Here is a 24,392-nt window from a genome sequence, read left to right as displayed (position 1 = left end):
AAAGTTTACATTAAAATCACCTTTGGTTAACGAATACGCTTTAACCAGATTTGAAACAAGTCTTTCGGAAGTAAAGGTTATCATCCACGCCTCTAACTGAACAATTACCTTTTCATACAGTTTCTGAGCACAGAAAATTAACAAGCGACTTGGTTTCAGATTTTTTGTTTTCTTGCGTTGTTAATCTTTTAGAACCTTTCACTCATTTTTGCAAAGCGTGCAAGTCATTTGCAAAGTGGGATAACTATGAACAGAGCGGCAGGCTGCAGTAAACCCTCTAACAATCACACTTTTTGTAACTGCGCAGGGTGTTAGACTAATGATTAATTACCACCCTTTTCCAATTTAGCAGTAGAACTGCATTGCAGCCGAGACCTCCAGGCAGTGTGCCAGGGACAAAACTGCCTTCCCATCATTCCTGTGAAACTTCATTAACGTGGGGAGTGTATGGCTACTATAGATACTAGTATGACTTTTAGTGCTAAAAAGTTGGAACTTTTTGTTGATTGGTTGTTTAATACATGTAAAAGGGCTTACTTTAGATTTGAGGTCTAGGTTTAAAGTTCAGGTTGGAAAAATATGGCTGAGGTGAATTTTGGAGAAAAGTTTAAGATAAAGTTGAGGACTTACGGCTTTCACAGGTGAAAAAAAAAAGTGTGTGTGAGAGCAGGAGGTTAATGATCACTGTGGGCCAGGAGGGCGTCTTTCAGGTATAAGCAACAGCTGCTGCAGTTATCATACTGTCCTCATTTGCTCTATAAAAGCAATTACCACCACAGTCAGCATAATATATCGAACAAGGGAGCTGCAAAGTCGACCATCACAAGGAAAAAAACGATTTTTACAATTTACACCCTTCCTGTCACAATTCCAAAGCCATAAAATTATCAGAGAAGGCCATTGAACATTGGCCATGATTCAAGTCTTTGACTGTCTTTCATTTCCTACCATCTCTGTCTCTGCAATCTCCTCGTCCCTTGTCTCCTTCAATCTGTAGTTCTCATTTCCTTGCCTCTCCTTAAGAACCAACTCCATTACGCCCACATCCTCTTTAAAAGCTGTCAGGCTCGTACTTCGAGGCTGAAAAGGCCTGAAATAGAATACTTTAACGGCCATTCGCATAGAAACCTCCCATATAAACCGAAATGCACACGCACACACAGATTCAGAGATGTTTACAACACATGCATTAAGGTGATGTGCACTCTAAGATGAGTAAAGCCTACCTGTAAGCAAGCATGAGATCATAACAGTACAAAAAAACAGTATTCACAGAACTCGCATTCATCTGGAATATGTATCGGAAATCTATTTGGCAGAATGAAGTTTAAATGGCACAGGGTAGTAATGCGGTTCATCTCTCAGTCCTGTGTTTATCAGATTGTGTTTGCATATTGCAGATAAGATTCTTTTGAATATCGACTCCCTGTTTGGGAAGCAGCCATTAGAGTTACCAGAAGAAATTGTCTTATTTTGCATTTGTCAAATTAAACTGATTGATGAACTGTATTAAACCACGCACAGGATCTGATTAGACTGTAAGTTCCTCGCACTTGGTTTTATTTGTAGGCAACTGAGACACAAGTGTGAAAAGACCGGAGGAGAAACGTGGGCAGACTACCAAGTTAGTCCGTGTTGATGCTCTCGTTTAAACTTCAATATAAAGTGTCACTGTATACATTACTTTTCTCACATATATTAGGACTCAGTAAAAAGAGAGAAAGAATTGACACCTTTAAAACAAGAGTCTGCAGCCATGCTGGGGGCACTGTGAGACTGTACTTTCACTCAAAACACAAACGACCTCATAGTGGCACTAGGGGAAAGTTCAGATAATCACCAAAGGCATTAGAATTCGTCCTCTGGGCACCATGAATCACAATCCATTACATCGCTGTTGAGATATTTAAATCTGGACTAAAGCGGTAGACCCGGAGCCACACTGCTACGTGCAGCTAATAAAATTACACATTTGTCATTTCACTTTTTGCAGAATGGTTTGTCCTTTTGTAACCAAAGCAGAAACTCAGTGAGAGCCAAAGGGCACAGCAAGGTTCAGTGCCGATTTCTCAAAGTAATTACACTGTCATCCTCGACAATTCAGGGCACATGGAAGGTGATGAGGAAAGCAGAGTTAAAGGTTTTCTTCAATCTTTTCTAATGTCCTAGAATGGCTTAATTGGCACTAATTGCTTGAACATTTGGGTTTCCAGAGAGGCTGTAAATTCCACTCATAGCCGTCCTTGGAACCTTGGTGGAAATTTAAAAACAAAGAAATATTTGGTAAAGCTTTTAATTAGTTAAGGAAATCTGCAAGTAACAATGTAATGTATTTAAAAATAAAACCCTACAGAGACTAAGCATCTTGCTCTTTCCATTTCATGTCTCTGAATAGTGAATTAGGAAACATGGCCTTCAAGGACTCTGCCTCCTAAAACCAGCAACCAGTAATAATACAATGGTACAAAAGAGAGAAGCGGAAACAATTACATTTCACTTTTCTTACAAGCTAGTGCAAATGTATTATCTGGATTTGTAAGAGAGGAAGGACTGTTCCTGTGTAAACACCTTTTTTTTGTTGCATAATTTAATGTTAAAATCTTCTTGTATCCAACAATCCTCATTTTTCACAATACCCCTGCCTTTATCTTCTATAATCAGTGCACTTCTGCGGTTTGCATCCATATTACTCACCCATTTTTATTTAATATTGATCACATGACAAGAAAAAAAGAACACAAAATAAGATGTTTTTCCATGATTCTTTATATACAAAAAATATACACAGTTTGGACGCAACAGTAGCTGTTTTTGGGATATATGACATCATCCTATGACAAATCAATCTTAAGTCAAACATACAGTAAAGGTAAGTTGGAGTCCAATATCCACCGTTGCTGCTTTGAGCATCTTGCTGCCATTGTGTGAGAAAAATAAATAAATCAAAGCATTTCAGTTACATCCAATGCATTTATAGTTGGGGGGTTTACGGTGTGACTGGGTCACCATCCATCATGATACCTTACTGTGATTTCACAAGATCAAGAAAAGACTACGGGTTGAAGATAAAAGGCTTTCGATCACTAACAGCAGCAGTCTGATTATGGCTCTTGTCAGAAATTGGGGATTTGATTTGGGAAAGTGATAAAGGAAGCCTCAAGCACCATTACAACAGACATCCTCAAATGTAAACATTTTCATGAACTGGTGAAGTATCCAGTACTGCAAATTAATAGCAGCAGCCGGGAAAGCAAGTGTCAAAGTGGCCATGAGTGTTTTTAACCACGCTCAACTGAAGGGTTAGACAAATACTTGTCTTGTAATTGTATGTTTGACACTTTAATTTCATTGGTTCACTGTCATGGACAATGCAAAGCAATGTAGGGTGTGTTACATCTTTTAAAGCTTTCAGAAGGTGTATTGTGTTTATTTTACAGTTCCACACAGGATGAGATGAAACAGACTGCAGCCATAAAGGTTTTTACAGGCCTCACTCCTTGTGATTAACATTGACAAAACACCAACGGTCAAGGCTCTTCAACACTCTCAACTGCTTAGCCTAGATGCTATACCTAACTCTGGACTCTAAAATATGGAATTATGCACCAGTGTTGCAGGAAAAAGTAAACCTTAAATGTAGATGTGGTTCAGACCAGGATTCCCCTGTAAAAAGTCTCAGTATTAGATGTGTTTTATGTTTTATAATTGAAAACACCAAGCGATTGCCTGGATTTACACAAACAAGTACAATTTCTAGAGCGTCTTATTTTATGTTAACCTCTCTATTTAGCATTTATAAGCAGTATATAAAGACATCATAAATGTTCTTTAACACACTAATGCAGATGCAAGCAAATAAGTACATTTTTAAGTGTTGATTAATGTACTTTGTCAGCAATTCTAACTTCTACAATTAAGCATCTATAACTGGTGTTTAAACAGCTAATGAATGATTGATTGTGCAGTATAACATAACTTATCATAACTAATCCTTTGCGTTACGAAGCATGTATTAACCATTTATACATGTATGAAAATCATTGAGACAGGTTTAAAACTATTTCTAATGTGTTCAATAAATGTAAATACTATTATATAAGATTAAAGATACAGAGTTAAAGTTGTAAACAAATACATTATTAAACGCTTAAACCTGCACTAATGGATTAACTTTTTTAGTTGATCTACAGTTACAGAGTAACATTATCATTCATGTGGATTCAAGTCTATGGCCACCTGACCAATTTAAGTTCAATATTCACTCTCCTCTAGCTCCGTTTTTGGTCTTTACCAACTCTTCGAGGAAATATCTGTCTCTTTAGCTGCTAGATGCTCCACTGTGTTCACCAGCTACTCTCTGGCTCAGTCTACTGTTTGGTTTGGTCAGGTAGTGTACACTTGAAAAAAAAAAAGCTTTTTTGATGAAATCAGCTGCGTGCTGCTGCTGAAAACAACGCTTTGAAAGCCGTGAGAGTGAACAAGAGTGAACAGTAAAGTTGCAGGACAGCTAAACAATAAACTAAAACTCACTGTACAGCTCCATAAAACAGAGGGGAGCCTCAGATACAAGTCTGTAGGTTAATAACTACAAGTGACCTGTTTCACATGGCTTTCACATTGACCATATACTGCTTATAAATGCTAAATCGGCTGGGTTGAAATAAATGTTACTAGTTGGATTAACCTACTGACTTTGTTAAAGATATGCAAGCAGCATATTCAGGTTTTCAAAGCTTTACCACCAGTAAGACTTTTAATTTGTGTATCTAAATTAAAAGGAGCTTTCTGGACAGTTAGATATGATTATGCCAAAGTTTCACGTCGCATCCTGTTTGGGTTTGTGCACGGTGAACTATGGTCATCTGAAGACATAAATCAAAAGAGAGGTCCAGGAAGGATTATAAATTGCTTTTAAACTGAGTCACTATCCATGAAATTCCTGCCGCATTGCACCTGCTGACTCCAGTTAAAGTGAAGGCACAACAGAATACCAAAAAGCCAGAGAGATATTTATCACTACCATATTGTGCCGTGTCCATGGTCTGCTTAGGAAACAGGTTTGGTAAAGACAAGACTGTACTGTGCCGGATATTCTGCCGAGAAACAGCACTTACATGAGTGCTGAACTGTTCATTTCATTATGATTGTCTGGGGGTGATAAAAAATAAAATACGACAACTAAAATCAGAGCGTAAAACTTTCACATCGAAGTTGTATTGTATCATACTGGTAGTAAAATGGATTTCAATGTATGCACATGCTCGATATACATTCTGTACAAAATCATCAATATATAACAACATAGACATTGGCATGAATGAATACTGTTTTCTTTTCCATCGCTGTACATCATTTCATGTTACAACCTCCGCACCGAAAGAATAAACCTGTCCTTTTCAGTTACTGTTTGTAAGAATGATGAGTGTTGTGGAGGTTGGAGGTCTCTTATGAGAATAAAAAGCCTTCAGACGTCAGCAAGCTCAACCTGTCAATCACTTCTCAGCCAAGGTCACACCCACAGCAATGAGTAAGGGGCCATGTCTTGTTGTGTTCTGTCCCAGCTTCTTATATGAGTCCTAAAATATTTTAAGTTATCAGTTCAGGTTCTCTCTCTCTCTCTGAATATTCTGAGGGTTTCTTTTTCTGATAGCTCAGCCAAATGTTCTGGCATTCCCACAAAAACAAATCATAAAAAAATGTATCCCCTTTACAATTTGCATTAACATGCATCTTAAGGATTTGATCTGGAAGGATCACTTAGAGGCAGAAAATCTATAAATGCACCAAAGATGAACAGTGATCCAAATGATCCAAACCACCTGAGCCAAGTTGCTAACAAACCATAAATCTACACACACTAACTGTCTGTGCATTTAAACAGAGGCAAACCCTCTTGAATGGAGTTAAGTTGTTGTACAGCCAACTGTGACAATTTACCTGTTTGTATATAATCTCATAACAATAAAAATGAATTCAGACAGACAGTGGAATATAAAACAGGCTAAGAAGTATTGATCTTCACATCTAACACTCAGCAAGAAAGTGACTGCCTTTTAACAAAGCAATTAACTATATAGGGGTATTCAGTATAATATCATATATGACAATGACTATGAGAATAGTTGCAGATTAATTAATCAATCAAGTGATCTTGTGTATTTCTAAAAAGTTTAATTATTCCTTTAAATTCTCAGGTTTGGAGCCAAAAGAGAAATCAAACTGTGTGTTGATTAAAACAGCTGTTCACTGCTGGATTCAAGGTGCATGTTAGGGCAAGTTATGAAAGGGCTACATGTAAGGCTCTCCTTGTGTATGTATCATAGGCTGACAGATTAAACTGCAAAAGCATGTTCAAGGAAATGGAAAATAAAATTCTTCTCCACTTCTTTGAGAGGCCAGTTGATTGCTTCAGTGGTGAAACTCTCAGTGCCTGTACTCTATTCATAAAACCTTTATATGATATCCAAAAAAAAAATCAAACCTGTAAACTTTCAAATAAGAAGACAAGAATACAATCAAATTTCTGCTTTTTCTTTGGCACCAAGTCACTCTGAGTAAGAGCTCCAGCCAATAGCCTTAAAATGAAAAACTGAAGCAAGTGGTCAGAGCTTTGCACTTAATAACCCAACACAGAATATATGATGGTACACGATAACCATGTATCATCAGGAAGAGTGCTGAGAGACTGGCTAGAATTAGAGTGATTTTCATTGCACTTCACTATTAGTGCCTCAGATGTCCAGCGAACCCTCAGCTTAAGCAGTTATAAATATAACACTTGTAAGTAATTTATCATCTACATAGTCTTCCTCCTTTTAGACTCTAACTCTTACGATATAATGCCCTCTAGTGGCAATATACTTTAAATATGTCTAAAAATGAACTGCAGTATTTCAGATATAACTCCAAGAGGCACCTCTCCCCCCTCTGATCTATGACACAGGCACTGACATCCGCAGGAAACCATCCAATCACTCCCATTTCCGGTTCTAGGAGGATGCCCATATATGGCCATTATGGCAAGGCATGCCTTGGCAAGTACACAAACTCTTTAGTACAATCATGCCACATTCACTAATACGGGTACTTATACCCATTTTTCCTCCCTGGAACTTCTCATTACAAGGCCCGAAGTGAACCAAAAAAACAAACAAACAACAAGCATAATATCCCAGCAGGTTCTGGCAATCTACAATAAATAAATGGTTCTAATCAGAGCGCCATAAAAATGTTCTGACTCTAAGATATGTGCAAATGTTTCACTGGTGTCCATGGATGGCCAAGGCCTTAAGACACATGCTGTCACTATAGACAGAAATACATATCATCAAGCGCAAGAGGATCCCAGAGCAAAGTGGATAGAGCTGTGTACTGAGGGTCTGGAGGGCCGGGAGACTGCTGGGAGCTGTGGACCGGAGAGCTTGTGGTGCTGACATCCAGCTGGCAGTGAGAGCACTTATGGCCGATGGAATCTGAAAACAACAAACACACAGGTTTTAGTTCATGAATATACAATGCAAACATACTCAATATAATAGTATATCTACAAATCAACAATACGGAACAGATAGTTTATGATATAAAAAAATGTTTGTGTGGAATTCATCTGTAGGCTATCTTACAAAAAATGTTTGCTGTTACTGTAGAAAAAAGATATATCAACATTAGGGCTATCGCTTTTTATTCGGAATTCAAACTGCTGTTTGAACTTGAGAAAAATACTCAATCAGAAATTATCCAAACTCACAATGAATAAGCAGAACAGACCATGCCTTCTTCTCCAGCAGGGGGCTTTTATAAAATGCAAAGACAGTCTGTCCCATTATCTTATCTCGTACACAAGTGATGCAGAAGACGCACCGTGAGTGAATGAAATAGTTCCACAATGGAGAATACAGTTATGCTATATGGGTTGCAATCAAATTTGCTGCAACAAATTACATGTTAGTTCTTATTTGTTTAAATGTGATTTAAACCTAACCCACACACAAACAACACATGAGAAGGAGATATTCAAAGCAAAATTAGAATCTGCATAGAATCATATATGGTGATATCTTCACAAGGAATAAAAACACTCAATTCAAACACCTGCACCTTGAGCTGCAGCCAGTGGCTTTAGAGAAAGAAAATTATGTTGGTTTAATGATGTTTCACACACACACACACACTAAAATATCAGGATTTGTGTGATGGTAATGCTGCTTGAATTGTCGGAAAGATCTTGGTGAAGTTAACTGTTCTCCTGGTGGCTGAAAAAAAATATATACACAACACACATTTGCACAACAATAATATTTATCCATAAAAATGAGATGCTCTAAATGAGTAAATGGAATAATACATATTTTTAATTCAGTAAAAACATGCACAATTGATGCAATGCAGGGTGCCATTATTAATGAATACAGTGGCAATAACTAATATAGAGAAAAAGGTGTATTAGTTTTTACTGGTGGACTTATTCTCACTGTGCTCTGTACAGCGGAACAATCCAAAACCATGTCACAAAGATCTAATAACATATAAGAGAGTGACCCTGGACTTTACTGACAATCATTGCCTGAGGCTAATGAACTGGAGTCGACCCAGGTGTATATCATGACTTGAATGTGGTTAGTGGAAATGGAGGACCAGAGTAATATAAATATTGATCAACGTGAGCTAATAAACAGCAGGATTTGTGGTGATAAATTACTAATGAAGCGCAAGTTATCGTCAGAGTTGGCTAAATGGTGGAGGTCATCGACCGCTCGAGTACCTGGTGAAGTGTTTGCTGTCTTCATGAACCTCCATCTCCCGGCTCTTAAACTCGTTCAGCTCCTTACGGATAGCAGCCTGAGGGGCAGAACACGCACACACACACACACACACACACACACACACACACACAGATAAAAATGCATTTAAGAGGACAAGGCCACCCACCCACACACAACATCAAAACACAGCTATGTTTTCTACTCTAATCATCCTGTAGACTTGCAGACTTTGATGTGCATTTCCAATAATGTAAAAGGGTTCCGGGCTGTTTCAGTATGAAATCTGAAGGTGCTTTATTTTTAAAAGAAGCAAGAACAAGTTTACTTGTAAACACCAGCCAGCATGTGTCTAGTTCGTTGTTATCTTAGGGCACTATTGTTGATTTGTTTTTGTCTGTTATTATTAAACAATATTAATAACACTGTTAAGGATTATTGTAGTCAGAAAGTTGATAACACTCTTAGTTTCATTAAACTATATGTAAAAAATTAGCCTGGCATTTGACATTTGAACAGAAATCCCTCTGCCGCAGGTAACGTGAAGTCCTCTCCCTCTCCTCATACAGCAGTTGATTATGAGGTGTGATGTAAATTAAAGTCTGTGAGGGTTAAGCATTTGTGATTTAGGATGGACATTAAGACTGTGCAATTTCTGTGTGATGTGTAGTTCTAAACATCAGCAGCAGAGGGCAGGCTTGACATAGAAACAGATTTTATAAAGACAGAAAACATTTGTAAGGTAGACATGGTACATGGATGCACTTAGATTGCTTCTGTATCAACATGTGTATCATCCCACTCACTTTACAAAACATCAAGTGCAACACGGTCTGGGGCAGTTTCAGGGTTTCGTTTGGGCTCAAACACTGAGTTCCAATTAAGAGAAACCTTAATGCTCCTGCATACAACAATATTTTAGACAATGGCTATTCCTGGTCACCAAGGGAGGTCCACAACAAGAAGTTTGATAAGGAAAAACTCGACTAGCCTGCAAAGAGTCCTGACATCAACTCCATCCAACACCTCTGGGATGAACTAGAACACAGATGAACAATCCAGACCTTATCTCCCAACATCAGTGCCTGACCTTGCTAATGCTCTTGTGGCTGAGTGGGAGTACCGGTATATCAAACATTTTGTAGAAAGCCTCGACAGAAGAGTGGACTGGCAAAAGTTTTTGGAATGAAATATCTAATATCTACATACGGGTGTCCAAATATTTTGTTTGGGTGTCCTCATACTTTTGACTTTGACATCCTTTAACCACCTGTAGTTTACTAACATCAAGGTTTTATGACACATATCAATTGTAGCTTACCTTGTCAGCGGGAGTAAGCCGTGTCCAGGGTTTGTCCGCCCGCCGGTCATAATCTTTGGCATCCGTTACCTCCACATACTCGTTAAAACGCAAGATCCTGCGAGCGACGAGCTCTGCCACTGTAGGCCTCACACTCAGCTACACGAACACACGAACACACACACACACACACACAGAAAAGGGGACAGAAATTAGACCATAAACATCAAAATTCAGGAATGATCTTTCAAATATTTTTTTCTTTTTAGAAGAAAGTTATATTAACGTCTAACATATGGTACACGCCTATGTGCTTATGTCATTTTACAATTGTACCCTGTATTAATTATTTAAACAATTTCCAGGAACTAAATGTTATTTTTTATCACATGAGCAAGAGTCATAGCAAAAGTTTCAGTTCCATCTGTGTCCACTAGATGGCTACACAAAGCATCTTTTCTGCCTCCTAACATGAGTCATTGCAAAACATATTAGCGGCTAAATATAGACTCACTGTGTCCTTTCTGTTCTCACTCATGTGTGTGACTGGCTGGTGTTTACAGTACCTTTCTGGAGAGTCTCCTTTTAATCTCTTGCTTGGCTTCTTGCTCCTCTGCTTCATTCTTTTCTGCATGCAGAGAACCAACAGACTCATTTTACACCCAAAGTGTCTGCAACATGCTTCTGCTTCTACTTATAACAGCAAGATGTTATTTGCAATATCAAAGTGTGTCCATGGATATGTAGCTGTGTTATCGCCATAACAAAAGCAAAAGGGGAACTTATGTAGGTAAATATATATATTTATGTGTGTGTGTGTAACAGCACAAAAAACAGTATTTCTTTCTCTTTTTGTGTTTCTTCCTAAATAAAAAGTCACACATTATATCTCAGTCGTCTTTGTGCTGTACACATCAGAGGCTGGCTTTATTTTACCTGAGTTACAACTAGACTGAGGCTGTGTGACACATTAAAAGTATCAACATCTCCTGATGGATAACATGCGTGACGCTGCAAACCAACTTACTGCAAAATATGCGTGCAAAAGGTACGCACATCCTAACAAGCCCTGCAAAGCTTTTGCTCCAGTTTTACTGAGACACTTTCTTTATGTCAGCAGATCAGTATTACTGCACCAGTCAGTGTCAAGGTTTCATTTTAGCAGCTAACAGCTGTTGTATTTTAATGTGTTTTGTTACAGCCTAAAATAACTGTAAGTAACCATTCGTGGATAATATGAAGTCACAAAGGGATGAACTTGGTCAGAAACAATGTTCAGAATAGTTGTTTTGTAGTCATGTTGTACTGTTATTGTAATTTGCTTATTGTGCCATACTTACTATGTATATACCACCAATACACTGGATGATTAGCTTAGTTTTTATTTTAATTTCCTGTGTCATACTGGATACAAACTTGTGATTGTGAGCTGTTTGCTATCATTTTCCACTTAACATAAAACAGATATCACATAATAACTCAGCTAGGCCAAGAGCAAAACCAGTGTTATAATATCCAACGCTTAAATACCTCTTTCTCTGAAATGCAAAGTTGGCACATAAATTGAGCTAGCAAACCCTCCAGCAGAATGATTGAAGTCCGTCTTAGTAGCATGACATACAAATTTTATAGACCATTTGACAGAGTCATTTAAATATTTATCAGGACTAACGTGTAGTGCTTGTATTGTGGACAATGCAGCCTAACTAACTGACTGAGCAGAACTGACTTAACTTTGATTAACATGGTGACCAAAGTAAGGAGAAAAAGATCAGTGTCTATGAACCCCTCTCTGTAAAATAATACAGACCTTAGTGTGACTGCCCACATCAGTCCAGCGTAGGAGACACAAAGATTCTAACAGACAGTAACTCATAAATTAGATGGACATATCTGTCTCATCTTTCTGATTAATGAGACATCCAAGGTCTTATCTGGCAATTTTTTGCTGCCACCGAATAAAACTAGACAGTTGGAATACCACAATATCTGATGTAACCAGGATCATCTATTCTTTTGTTCAGATGTTGAACTTTATGTTGGACAGACACAATAATATTGTTGTTTCAATTAGGACCTATGTGGACCTTCTCTTTGTGAGAAGAATAAAATTGGTCATCAATATATTGTAGCTTCATAGAAAGTAAAGTCGAATTAGCAGGTACATTGTTGTCAACCCCTAAGTGCTTCTGTTGTGAGAATGCTATAAATGTGTCACACCCTAATTTCAAGTTTCAAGAGAGATAAGACAGACCCAGGCATCATATTCTAACAGTGGGTAATATATCCACTAAGTGGTGCAAAATACATGGCATGTATAGATATCCTCAACATGCATCAGATGAGGTGATGCAACACTGCTGCTTGCATGCTTTACATTTAAAGATTTACTAAAGACTAAAGAAATGTATATGACATTGCTTTCAAAGTTTCTAAACCTCAGTTTAATAGTTTATTTCAGAAACTTACGCTTGAGGATGTTTCTCTGCTCCAGCTCCTCTGTGGTGGGTCTTTGGCTCAGGCGCCTGAAAAGAGAAAACACATAAGAGCAGACGTGACTTAAAAATTATGCACAAAAACAACAAGAATTATCACATTAACATTTGTGAAACTTTTTGTTGTTGTTAATACAAAGGCAGATTTGCTGGCAGCCTTTCTGCCTCATCTGGTAGAAAATGCCAAACTAAACTTCAGCACACATTTTTACTGTGCATCATTTGTACCAGTACACCGCCCACAACCGCACCATGAAACAATTAATAATCTCTGTTAATACCCCACAGCTCCGCCACATCTACAATGAAAATTCACACATTTTCACATCATGCTGAGCGTGTGTGTGTGTGTGTACCTGACTAGTTTGCTGCCTATCTGCTGGCGGAGCTCGTGTCTCTCTGTCAAGGAGCTCCGCGGCAGAATATTTTTCTCCTCCAGCTCTGCCTTGCTGGGTCGGTTCCGCAGTTTGATGTTTAGGGTGTCTCGTCGACGGATCCTATTGGCCAGAGCGCCTGGAACAGAGACGCAACACGGTCACAGGCTTTTTTTGGGCCTTGAAACAACCACCAAGGAGATCTGCTGCAGGCTATAATGAAGCATCAATGAGGCAAATGAGGTTTCTAAAAATCTAAAAAAAACATCAACATGTAACTGATACAGCAGGTGCAACTTAATTACAAATGCTGCTTCAAAGGTTGGTCATATAATTGGATGAATTGTTGGTTGGCAAAAAAATGTCATGCAGCCCTTTGATATAGACGATATAGAAGTTTCAAAGCAACATTAGCTAACAAGTAAGAGACCAGATCATCTTTGCTGAAGCTGGTACACTAAGAAAACTTAATTCAAAGAGATTTATGTCTTTTCTACATTAAAAACCCAGCTGGCATCTTAATAGATGCATCTTTAACACAGTGTGTTGTGCCTCCTTTGACGTTCATAACAACATGAATGTGTCTGGGTGCAAAAATGTGCGATGCTGTCTTGCTGTAAGCAATCCTTTCCACTTTACTTCGATAGCGATGAGATCTTGGGACTGTACAGGCCACAAAAGGAATGAATACTCTCCGTGTTCCTGCAACCATTTAGTAATGATACCTGTCTTGTGACATTATGCATTTGTATGTTGAAGTGTCCATTTGTGAAGTTAAGGTAAGAGACGAAGCAGGATGTGGATCAAACGAGAAAAAGGGCCAGTCGCATACGGTCAGTAACTCTCCCAAATGCTGTTGGAAGATTCTAAGGCTGTGTCCGAAAATCATCACTCATTCACTACTCCCCTGCTCCCTTATCTAGGTAGATATATGTAGAGGACTATACAGTGAGCTCACTGGAAAACAACACTTATGGACACTACTCGAGTCATTCGCTCTGTACCATTTTTAATGTCATTGCCGTCGCACAAAACGAGCCAGATCAACGTCAACTGGTGGACCATTATTCTATAATCACAATGAATGATGATATATACAGCTTGGTTAGTGCCCATCGGTTGTACACTACTTTTCACAATGCATTCTGGGATACTTTGAGTCCACTATATAGGGTATAATAATTCTTACTACATTCGGAAAGCACTACAAAATGGTGGTTTCGGACTAAGGCTGGACGATACGGCCAAAAATGTTATCACGATAAAAAGTTTCATATCTTTGGATATCGATAATCTATAAGTATCAAATCCTGATTTCTTTCGAGTTTAAAGGCTGATTTTTGCTCCTGAGTGAAAGTTGAAAAAACCCGATGGTTAATTGTGGCTTAAACTCTTCTTTATGGTCAACAATTGATGCCAAACAATGGATCACTTCACAAATCTGAGGTAGAACATTCAAAACAATTATGATAAAATCTTTGTCAATATGCATGAGTAATATTAAGTAAAAGCTTTTTTCAGTCCTTTTTCCTAAACAAAATAAATATCTCAATAAAAACATTAAGTCCTACTTTGTGTATGATTCAAGTGAATAAAATCAAACATTTATTGAATATGTATTGAACATTTGTTATATTGTTATTGAAAAAAATTATATCGCAATAATTATTTACATCGTTTTATTGTCCAACCATATTTCGGACACAGCCTAAAACTCCTTAATGCTGTTGGAAGATTTTAGAATGAGCATGCTTAGCGCCAACTATCATGTAGTCACTATGACCACTTAAACTTTTTCCATTCCAAAACAGGTGCATATTGCTATGACTCAAAGAACAGGACAAATCTAATGAACTGGTAACTCTAGTGAGCATGCACAGGCACCCTTGTAGCTCAGATGGTAGCATGAGTACCAGGCATCAAGGAGTCCTTACCGCAGTGGCCTGGGTTTGAATCCAGCCTGTGCCCTTTGCTGCATGTCATCCCCTCTTTCTCCCTGCCTTTCCTGTCTCTCTCTCTACTATCACTATCAAATAAAGCAGAAATGCTTAAAAAAATGTAAATAAAAACTTTGAGCTGCTTTTCCCTTCCAGGTTTCTGCCAGCATTTGAAATCAAATAAATAGCATATTCTTAATGAAACGCCTCATGTAAACTACCATAGTAGTCATGAGGAGCTTCTTTAAAATGTTCGTACAAGTTGTGCAGGTGACACACTGGCTTTGGCCTCCATTACTGTGTGATGTGTTAGAAATCAAATGTCATACTGTTTGTGTACTCGTCCTCCTCATCTTCTTCCTCCTCATCGCGGTACAGGATTGGGCCGTCAGAGTCGGAGTCACTAGTCTGGCTGTCTCTCGGCCTATTGGGGATCACCGTCACCTCGGCATGCTCCGTGTTCACACTGAGGCCCTGTGGCTTTTCAGATTGTTGCTTGGCTGACCTGCAGGAAACAATAACAAGGCAGAATGAGCGCACTTGTTTGATGAAATAGAACAAATCCTGAGATTTGTAAAGCGGTTTCCTCTAAATGTTAATATTTTAGTAGATTTATTTATCATTTTACAACACAGGGTTGTATAACTAGCTTTTACCTAGGGCTGTTTTCCACAGGAGACTCTGTTTCTCCTCTGCTATTTTCTTCTTCTTCTCCTCCCTCCCCTCCTGTTCTCCCCCGTTTCTCCCCCTGTGAGCCGCTGTCTGTCTCCCCCTCTGTGAAGGAAGTGTCCTCTGTACTTCTGTTGATATGGGGAGACTGGACTGTGAGTTCAGGAGCCATACCTTTGTGGGTATCCTCACCCGCTGTAGAGGCCTTGGGGGCAGATTTAGGCTCCAGACTAGGTGGGGTTCCCCCTGTCTCATTGCCTGAGGCATTAGAGGAAGCAGACTTGGTGTCTAAAGAAATGGGTAAGGATTTTATCTCCCCAGGCTGGCTTGGAGGTAGTCTTTGAGGTACGGAGGAAGAGGTGGGAGTGTCTGATTTCCGGTTGGTTCTTGCATCTGTCCCACCAGTCTGTGCTGTAGCCTCCTTAGACAGACGAGAACGAGGGGTGGAGGTGGAGGTGGAGGCAGTGGTGGTTTTTGTTGTACATACTGTCTTCTTTGCATGTGAGGATTTGGCTGAGGAGAAGAAAAAGAGATAGGGAAATGGTGCTCCAGAAATGCAGGTTACAAAAACTATGAATTGTCTGTAAGTGTGAAAGAAGTTCTATCAATACAAATGCTATGTCTTATACTAGTATTTAGTTAAACTGAAATCACATTAATCTGTTGTTGCAGTTAGAAATACTGTCAACATGTTTTTTTAAAAATAGATTGTAAATATCTTTTATTATTGACAACGAAGAAAAGAAATTGGGCAAATATCAGAAATGCTCTTTTATGTCTCGTATGGTTGGATAAGCGCATCCGTGTTTGATTGACAGCAGCCTGCAGGATGACCCCTGGTGGGGAAACAAGTGAAAAAGCTGACAATCTTGCATGGGCTCACACCGTGATGTTTTCAGGAGTAATGAGGAGTAAAGAGCACACCAACATCTAAACAGACCGAAGTGACATTTGCAGGAACGTTTGCATGATGTTTAATGTGCTGCAGCTGAGCGGCTAATCAGCTATCAAGCCAGCATACTGATGTTAGCAGTGAATGTTTGTTTGGTGGCTTGTTCAACAAGCTATGGTGCTGCACAACACGTGTGTTTATGTTTGTAAGTTAAGCTTTAGCAGGAAAGCTAACATCTATGATTGAACACTGATGTAACTGCTTTCACCAAATGTCGTTTAAAATTAAGCAATTTGATTGGCTGTATGTAAACAACTTCTCCATCTACATGGGCGTAGAACCAAACTGTATTTTGTCAAATTAATGCAAAAATAGGGGGGCGCCATCATAAAACCAAAAAATATTAAATATAAAATTCTCCCTTTAGGTTTCTGATTTTTATTCAAAAGCGATTTACACAGCAGATATGTTTGCTGTACCAGAAAAAAATACAATGTAATCGAAGTTTGACGGAAAGTAGTATGTGCAGTAGGGCTGCAACTAATGACTGCCTTAATCTACTGGATATATGCATTCCACAATTTATCCATTAGCAGAAAGAAACTTCTCTATTTGCAGCCATAACATTTCAGTACTAAAATAACCACTTCTAATCAGATTGTTAAAACTGCAACAAATCTAAAATGTTAATAGTCTACAGACTGAATTAGTCCTTTAAGTTTCTGTGAAGTGTCTTTGTGTGCTGATAGAAGCAGCCAGAGGAAAGGGATGTACTTAAAATATTATTAAAACACTAACAAACAACTTTTGTCCCACTTCCCCAATAACTCAACATAAGATAAACAGAGTCCTTAAGAAATGACTGCATGAACATCACATGCAATATTCTGGGCTCTGGGCTGCTTTCTCTCTCTCTCTCTCTCTCTCATGTGCGGTCCCCTCTCTCTCTCTCTCTCTCTCTCTCTCTCTCTCTCTCTCTCTCTCTCTCTCTCTCACACACACACACACACTCACACACACACACACACACACGTCCACATTTGGGCAAAAAAATACTCACTTCTGCTTTCTCAGAAATCATACAGGCGGGAGATCATGAACAAAACACTTCACTACAGTTTCTCACTTGACTGGAAATCTCTCACGATTAGGAGAGAGGACAATATCAGAAGGGAGGAATACTATTTTGTAGCCACTTGACAAAACACTTGACACCTGACACAAACACTTGATGGGGCACACATGAAGCCACGGTTTACATAGTGAGTCTTCTTTCTCTTCAAACAGTGGTACAAACACATTTTCCATGCAGGGAGGCAGGCAGGCAAGAACATCTACAAGCAAACCGGCTTCAGTCCCAACAAGCTGAACTTACCAGTCCCATGACTAGTGTTGTTAGTGCTCCGCGGGTTAGCTTTAGCTTGAGTGGATGAGCCTGTCTTGCCTGTGGCTTTAGCTGTCTTTTTAGCCCCTGAGGTGCTGTCTTTTTGCCTGGCTGTGACTGCAGTGCTGCTGGCAGGTTTGGAGGAAGCGGGCAGAGTGGCGCTTTGCTGTTTCTTAGCTTGAGCATCTCGAGGTCGCACTTGGTTTGCCCGGGCGAGGGGTTTAGTGGGTTTAGTCTGATCTGAGCAGATCAGATGAAGCAGGAGGGGAAAAAAGTATGGTATAGAGATTAAACTAGAGGCTGAAAACAAGATAAAAGACGCACATCTGTGCAAGAAGATGCACAAATGGGCATGCAGACAAGCAAAGAAAGTGATACTGAAAGATTAGAGGTGAGTTGATGGACAGAGATGATGGAGAGAGCAGCTTTTATTTAGGATTGTATCAACCTGAATGATGTATAAGGCTTCGGATATGACAGATGGCATGTACCCATTAACCTTCCCCACCCTCCAGTGTGAAGGCATGTGTGTTCTGCTACCGAACTACTGAACAAACAAATGGCTATGCGTTCAATGCTAATAGGGTTGTGATGAGAACAGCACAACACTTAAGCAGCATCAGACAGGAGATCAGCGGCATGTCTCCTGAGGGAAAGGGAGGCATTAGGAGATGGCTACTTCTCTGTTCAGACCGTGATATTATGGGAATATCCATTTAAACAGAGGATTCAATGTCAGCCAGAAAACTGAGGCTGAGGCTGAGAAAAACTCAACATCTAAAAAAACCCCACAACATTTAGTTCTACCATCTAAAAATAGAGTTGCTAAAGGGCTGAAAAAGTCCCATGTTCCTGAGTAACTTGACATGTTTCAACACTTTATATTTGGAATAGTGAAGCCATATTATAATTGCATTTGTTCAACCAAGTTGATTTCTATGGATTATCTTTGTTGCCTACAGGACACATTAATACTACTGTGGATTCAGAATATCTCCCTGTTACAGAACATGGAGCATAACATTTATGTACTTGAGGTGCAAAATATTTTCAGGATCATTTATGAAAACCTGTAGAGAAAGAGTCTTTTTGGTAACAACACACTTTAAGCTTGAACCAGACTACAGGTAACAGTGCAAACAACAAAAGCCCCAGATCCAGAAGTTTTACCTGTTTTGTCTTCAGTGCTGACAGGCCCGGTGGCCTGTTCCTCCAGCGGTGTTAATGGAGACTCAATGTGAACTTTGACCTCCTCTGATGTCACACTGGATGTGGCATGGCCGTTCAGACTTTCGCTGCCAATTGTTTCATCTAGAAGAGAGAAAAAAAAAAAAACAGTTCATGTAACAGAAATCCAGTTTTTCAGAAATGTTCTTGAAGCAGTTGAAAGCAAATTTGTATTTTGAGTTCAGCTTTTATTGGCATTACAACAGGCAGACGTCTCATTTCAAGAAGTTCAACTTAATGTGTAAAGGACACCAAGAAAATTACAGAAAAATGTGTATTAGTTGATGAAGAATAATTCATTAAGGAAGCAGTTAAGTTTCCATTTGGGTTTATAAGTAGCTAAAATGCTCTGAGCTGAACTCCATCACGGGCTAATCATGGGTCATTTTGAATGCCGGACAGGAGCATCGTTTTGATGTTTAAAGTGGAACTAAATAATTGAATAACGAAACATGCGAATGAATGCGCAGACAAACCTTGGTCAACGATGAGAACTCCTTTCCTGATGAGTTCCTCCCTTGTTTGTCTGGTGGAGATTTTTCTCTCTAGAACTGAAAGATGAACGAGATCATGGTCGGCGTATGATTCACCGGGGGAATTTTATTTGCTCTTCCTTTATCTAGACTTCGAGCTACAGGAAGTAATTTACACAGCATTCAACCAAAAGCGTTGCACAATATATACTTTCCCCTTCTTATTGCGAAATCATCGTTGCAATCCCTACCCTGCAAGCTAATTCTGTCATCCTGCTGGAACCTAACTGCTGCTTTGCCTCTGAAACCTCCTGAGAACAGGATTATAAGAAATCAATCTGCCTTGTTCAGTTACATCTGTACACAGCTGAGTCACCAAATGAGCATGTTTGATCATACAATTAGGGCTGAAAAGCAACAAGCAGCAAGCTACCTGCAACTATTTAGGTAATTAACATTTTCTGATTTCAGCTTAAATGTGAGTATTGTTTTGCTTTTCTTTGTTACATATGATAGTAAACTGAATATCTTCGTGTTTTTGACTAATAGTGGGATAAAAATATAATTTGAAAACACCACCTTAGTGATTATAATTATATTATAGTAATTAATAAAAAAAAACCCTGGGTAATAATTCTGGGCATTTTTCCACTATTTTATATGTATATATGATATTTGCAAGATTGTCATGAAAGAATCATTAGATGCAGCACTACTACACACGATGTTTAGATTGATTTTGTACACTCCATAAACACAAAAAAGACTGAACAACTGCAAAATATAGCCAACTCTCCATGTTGGTGTTCACTTCCAAACACATGGTTTGAATAAATGGGATCAAGATTCAAAATCTTTAAAAAACTACATTTCTATTAAGTTCTACCACCATCCAGTCACCATGAGGCAGGATAATATTCAACAGTTCAACACTGCTTTATAGCTTTAAATAGCAAGGTATTGTTGGGAATCATAATAAAGAAGATGGCTGGAGATCACAACTGAGCACACTACACCAGAGGAAGATAATCAGCAGAAGAAAACGCTGATACGACCTCCATGAAAAAATTAAATGGACTCGTGCATGTTAACATAATGGCTATTGGCGTGGCGGCAAAGTTAAACTCTTCGCCATGACGCAGGAAGTTGTTGTAACTTGGCTGTACATGCATCTGTACCAGAGTTTAGAAGTTTGATAAGAGTCCTGCCCTTAACACATGTACAAGACAACATTCACCCACAGTCATAGCGCCTCCTACTGGCAATAGGAAGTGATCTTCAACGATGCAGCCCCCGCGGCACATTTTACCTACATGTACGAAATTTCTGTGGCACGTGTATCATGTCCAGATGTTAAGGCAAACACAACAGGAAGTCGGCCATTTTGAATTTTATGGTTATTTTTGGATTTTTTACACGCTCCATACTTTAACAAACTCCTCCTAGAGAATTAGTCCGACCGACTTCAGATTTTTCCTGTCTACTCTAAAGCCATTGACGTTGTAAGAACGGTGAGTTTTGGTGAAACGGCGTGCCTGTGGCGTCCAAAATCGATGATTCGCCATGAAAGAGGAAGTTGTTTTAACTTCAGTGTACATGCTCACATCTGCACCAAACTTTACGTGCTTCATAACAGTCCCGCCCCGAACACATCTACATGTTCAGTTATAGTCGTAGTGCGAAGTGCTATGTAGCGCCACAAAGGGGACACAGGAAGTGATGATTAACATGTTTGTGCAGCGTCCGAAGCCCATGGCAAATTCACAGCTACACTGTCAGAGCTCCACAATCTGCAACGCGGCCGCCTCACACCTCGACGCACTACACGTGCAAGGGCCCGCCCAACACAGCTTGCAGTGCCCTGGGCGGCTCGCGTTTTGGGCGCCTGCTGCGCCTTGCGCATTTGAAGGAGAGCTCTGAGCTCACGGGCAGAAAAGCGTCCGGCGTCATTCGCATTTTTTTCCATTGTCCAATCGAATGAATGGAGAGATGGACCTCAGTTGTGGTGACAGAAGTTTACAGCTTCTTGGATTGTCCGGAGACTGCAACAAACTGTCCCCGACTCATCATAAATAAACCTTGAACCGACCATCATTAAGACAAAGCTACTGGACCACCTGGTGGTACTACCAGCAGGGTCTCCTCTTACTGAGGGTCTCCTGTACCCACGGATCTCTGTTTCCGTGTCTCCTGCGTGTTTGTACACCTCTCACCCTCAAACAATGACAGAGCAGGCGCCTTCCGTTTGTCTACTTTTTTTAAAGCAGGTGTTTATAGCAACAAAAGACTCAGACCTGAGAGTTGTGATCAAGTTTCTGATAACATGACAGTTATTACTTAGTGGCAAACGATTACAGATCGCTGGCGCTATAATATTTGATTAGACTGACAAGACAGCTGATTTGGTGGTTGCCTAGCAACATGAAAAAAATGCAGCACATTGCTCTATCCAAATTCAGCCAAAAAAGCCACTGCTGTGCGGCTCACGTTTTCAAACCTGCAAAGCGCTTTCTATCTGATCAGGGCCTAAAGGGGCATGGACACATGAAATCTTCATACAGATACAGAATAGAGAAAGGATCAGATTAACCTGGCAGCCATGAAAGAGTCTCTGTTTTTTGTGTTTACTTCTGTCTCTTTTTATTTCCCAGCCAGCACTTCAAGAATGAATCAAAGAGAGCTACAAACAAACTGGTCACTCTTTTCCTTTTAAAGCTCTTCTGGGAACAAAACTGCTCCTGTTCACGCTTGTAAACAATGATGTGGTATAGATACTTGATTGAGGAGAGCAAATCAGAAGCCACTCCTCACACACAAATGCAAACACACACAAACAAGACGTATACCTTTAGAAAGATCCTGGAACTTGTCGCTGGTCTTCTTCTTCCTCCACTTCCAGGGTTTGAACAGTTTTCCTAGTGACGACAGCTTGCCTCGCTGCTGCCGTGATGCAGGGACATTCTGGGTATTGGTGGCGCTGTCCACCACCACGTCACAGCTGGCCAGTGATGATGATTTATCCAACCCATCGACTGGAAGACACACAGAAATAAATAAAAAAAACACACAACATAAATCAGATCAGCATCATGATCCAAACACAAGTATGCACAACAGTTCTATATATGCAGGCCAACCAGAGGTTTTATGTCCTGTGATACATGGAGATAATACACATCTATTGATATATCATATCAGAGAAATAAAGAATATGATGTCTTCTGGCAACAGCTAATGCGGGAGCCATCTGTTCACTCGTTCACACTGCAAGACAGTTTCATTATTATCCCTGTTATCACATGGACAACAAGATGTGGGCAAAATCACAGAGTAACTCATGATACACTAATGTCAGGATGTCGATAATGTATAGTACACCAGTGGTTACCCAAGATTTACCTTACAAGATTCAAGATGTTTAACAAGATAAAAAAAATTATTGTTCTGACTTTATTCTAATGTTGCTTTTTTCTGGTGAAATACTGAAAAGCTATATATTTATATGCCCCTAAATATTACTCCTAAAACACTATACAACTCAGCTTTCAACGGCTAAGCAGGAATATTATTTCTAATTCTAAGTCTCCGCACAGTATTTGCAGTGTGTGTGCTTGTGTGTGTGTGTGTGTGTCTTGGCTAGATCCCTGTCCTTCCACAACTCCTCCTCTTCCTGTTGAAAGATTAGATGTGCTGTGAACTCTCTGGAATACAGCAGACAGTGTGTGGGTGTTGTGTGTGTTATGTGCATGTGTGTGCCATGCTGGAAAGGCTGGGAAGGCAGGGAAAGGTTTTTGTTTTTTTAGCTACATAATAGTTACTGCTGAATCACTCGAGCCTCCTGACTGTAGGGAGATCTAATTTCTGCATACAAACTTTCAGAAAATTTTCCCCCGAATCTCATAATTTTTGCCCTTGAATCACGTTCAATCAATCAATCAATCTCGTTACCTCAAAGCAATATCAGGTTGTTTTTGCACTTAGGAACTTAATTTTGTCTGGTTGATCTGGTCAGTTAGGAAGGAGCACCCAGAGTTAGCGGGTGTGTTTTAGAGTAAAGTTGCCCCCAAATGACTGAATTCATTCCCTTTTAATTTTAACTATTTAATGTTCAAACCATTTGATTACATTTTTTAAATACTGAAGGAAAATCTAATTAAATCATTATGCCTGTTAGTATAATAACTACAATGAGGCACCGGTTAGCTCACCTGGTAGAGCATGCACACCATGAACAAGGCTTATAACCACCAAGTCCTTATAACCACAGCTGCCCGGGTTCAATCCCATCTCTCTCTCACATTTCCTGTCTCACTCTTCAGCTGTTCTATCAAACAAAAAAGGCAAATAGCCCAAAAAATAAAAGAATAATAATAACTACATCACTGTCTTAGACATGCTGAACTGCCCTCACCTCTTCTACACACACACATTCTCATCATGCTTCCTTCATGGACCCGTCTTAACCTCTGGCTGTTTGAAATGTGAGCACATACACACAAATATCAATGTGACTGAATATGATGTTTGCTGTGGCTGTTACTGCTGCTGATGATGTGACAGTCAAATTGCAACAAAACACAGCATCTGATCTCAGCTCATGTCCTTCTCAACTACCACTGACAGAAACATAATGAAGGTTGGTTGAAAAGGCAGCAGTGCCGTGTTTTCTCAATTTTATTTAAGAGGCATAAATGCAGAAACATAGTCAGCAAAAGGAAATCTCCCAGATTTCACACAGGCCACAGCTGAAAACCCACTCAGCAAAGTTGGCCGGATGATCCAGATATTCAGCACATTTAACAATAAAGGATTTGTTAGTTAGGTGGCCACTTGCCCAACACCACCAAAGCCGTGTTGTTTAGTGGTTGCACGCCAGGAAATT

The 24,392-nt window shown here is 39.5% G+C and overlaps 1 protein-coding gene across 1 annotated transcript in view; it reads right to left on the bottom strand.

Moving 5' to 3' along the window:
- Nucleotides 1–2,748: 2,748 nt before the first annotated feature.
- Nucleotides 2,749–24,392, bottom strand: part of LOC123984517 (phosphatase and actin regulator 2-like) — a 23,441-nt gene continuing 1,797 nt past the window's right edge. The window contains exons 2-13 of the mRNA XM_046071440.1: nucleotides 22,357–22,542; nucleotides 19,514–19,588; nucleotides 18,981–19,121; nucleotides 17,802–18,050; nucleotides 15,522–16,047; nucleotides 15,195–15,370; nucleotides 12,911–13,067; nucleotides 12,529–12,584; nucleotides 10,626–10,687; nucleotides 10,081–10,218; nucleotides 8,762–8,838; nucleotides 2,749–7,472 (exon numbers count right to left, since the gene is read on the bottom strand). Coding sequence (XP_045927396.1) covers nucleotides 7,457–7,472; nucleotides 8,762–8,838; nucleotides 10,081–10,218; nucleotides 10,626–10,687; nucleotides 12,529–12,584; nucleotides 12,911–13,067; nucleotides 15,195–15,370; nucleotides 15,522–16,047; nucleotides 17,802–18,050; nucleotides 18,981–19,121; nucleotides 19,514–19,588; nucleotides 22,357–22,542 — 1,859 coding nt within the window. The 3' untranslated portion in view covers nucleotides 2,749–7,456. The remainder of the gene's footprint in view (nucleotides 7,473–8,761; nucleotides 8,839–10,080; nucleotides 10,219–10,625; nucleotides 10,688–12,528; nucleotides 12,585–12,910; nucleotides 13,068–15,194; nucleotides 15,371–15,521; nucleotides 16,048–17,801; nucleotides 18,051–18,980; nucleotides 19,122–19,513; nucleotides 19,589–22,356; nucleotides 22,543–24,392) is intronic.

The sequence above is a fragment of the Micropterus dolomieu genome, linkage group LG15 (assembly GCF_021292245.1).
Source record: "Micropterus dolomieu isolate WLL.071019.BEF.003 ecotype Adirondacks linkage group LG15, ASM2129224v1, whole genome shotgun sequence".
Classification (NCBI taxonomy): Eukaryota; Metazoa; Chordata; class Actinopteri; order Centrarchiformes; family Centrarchidae; genus Micropterus; species Micropterus dolomieu.
The sequence above is the reverse complement of the archived record's forward strand: the minus strand, read 5'-3'. Positions and strand labels throughout refer to the sequence as shown.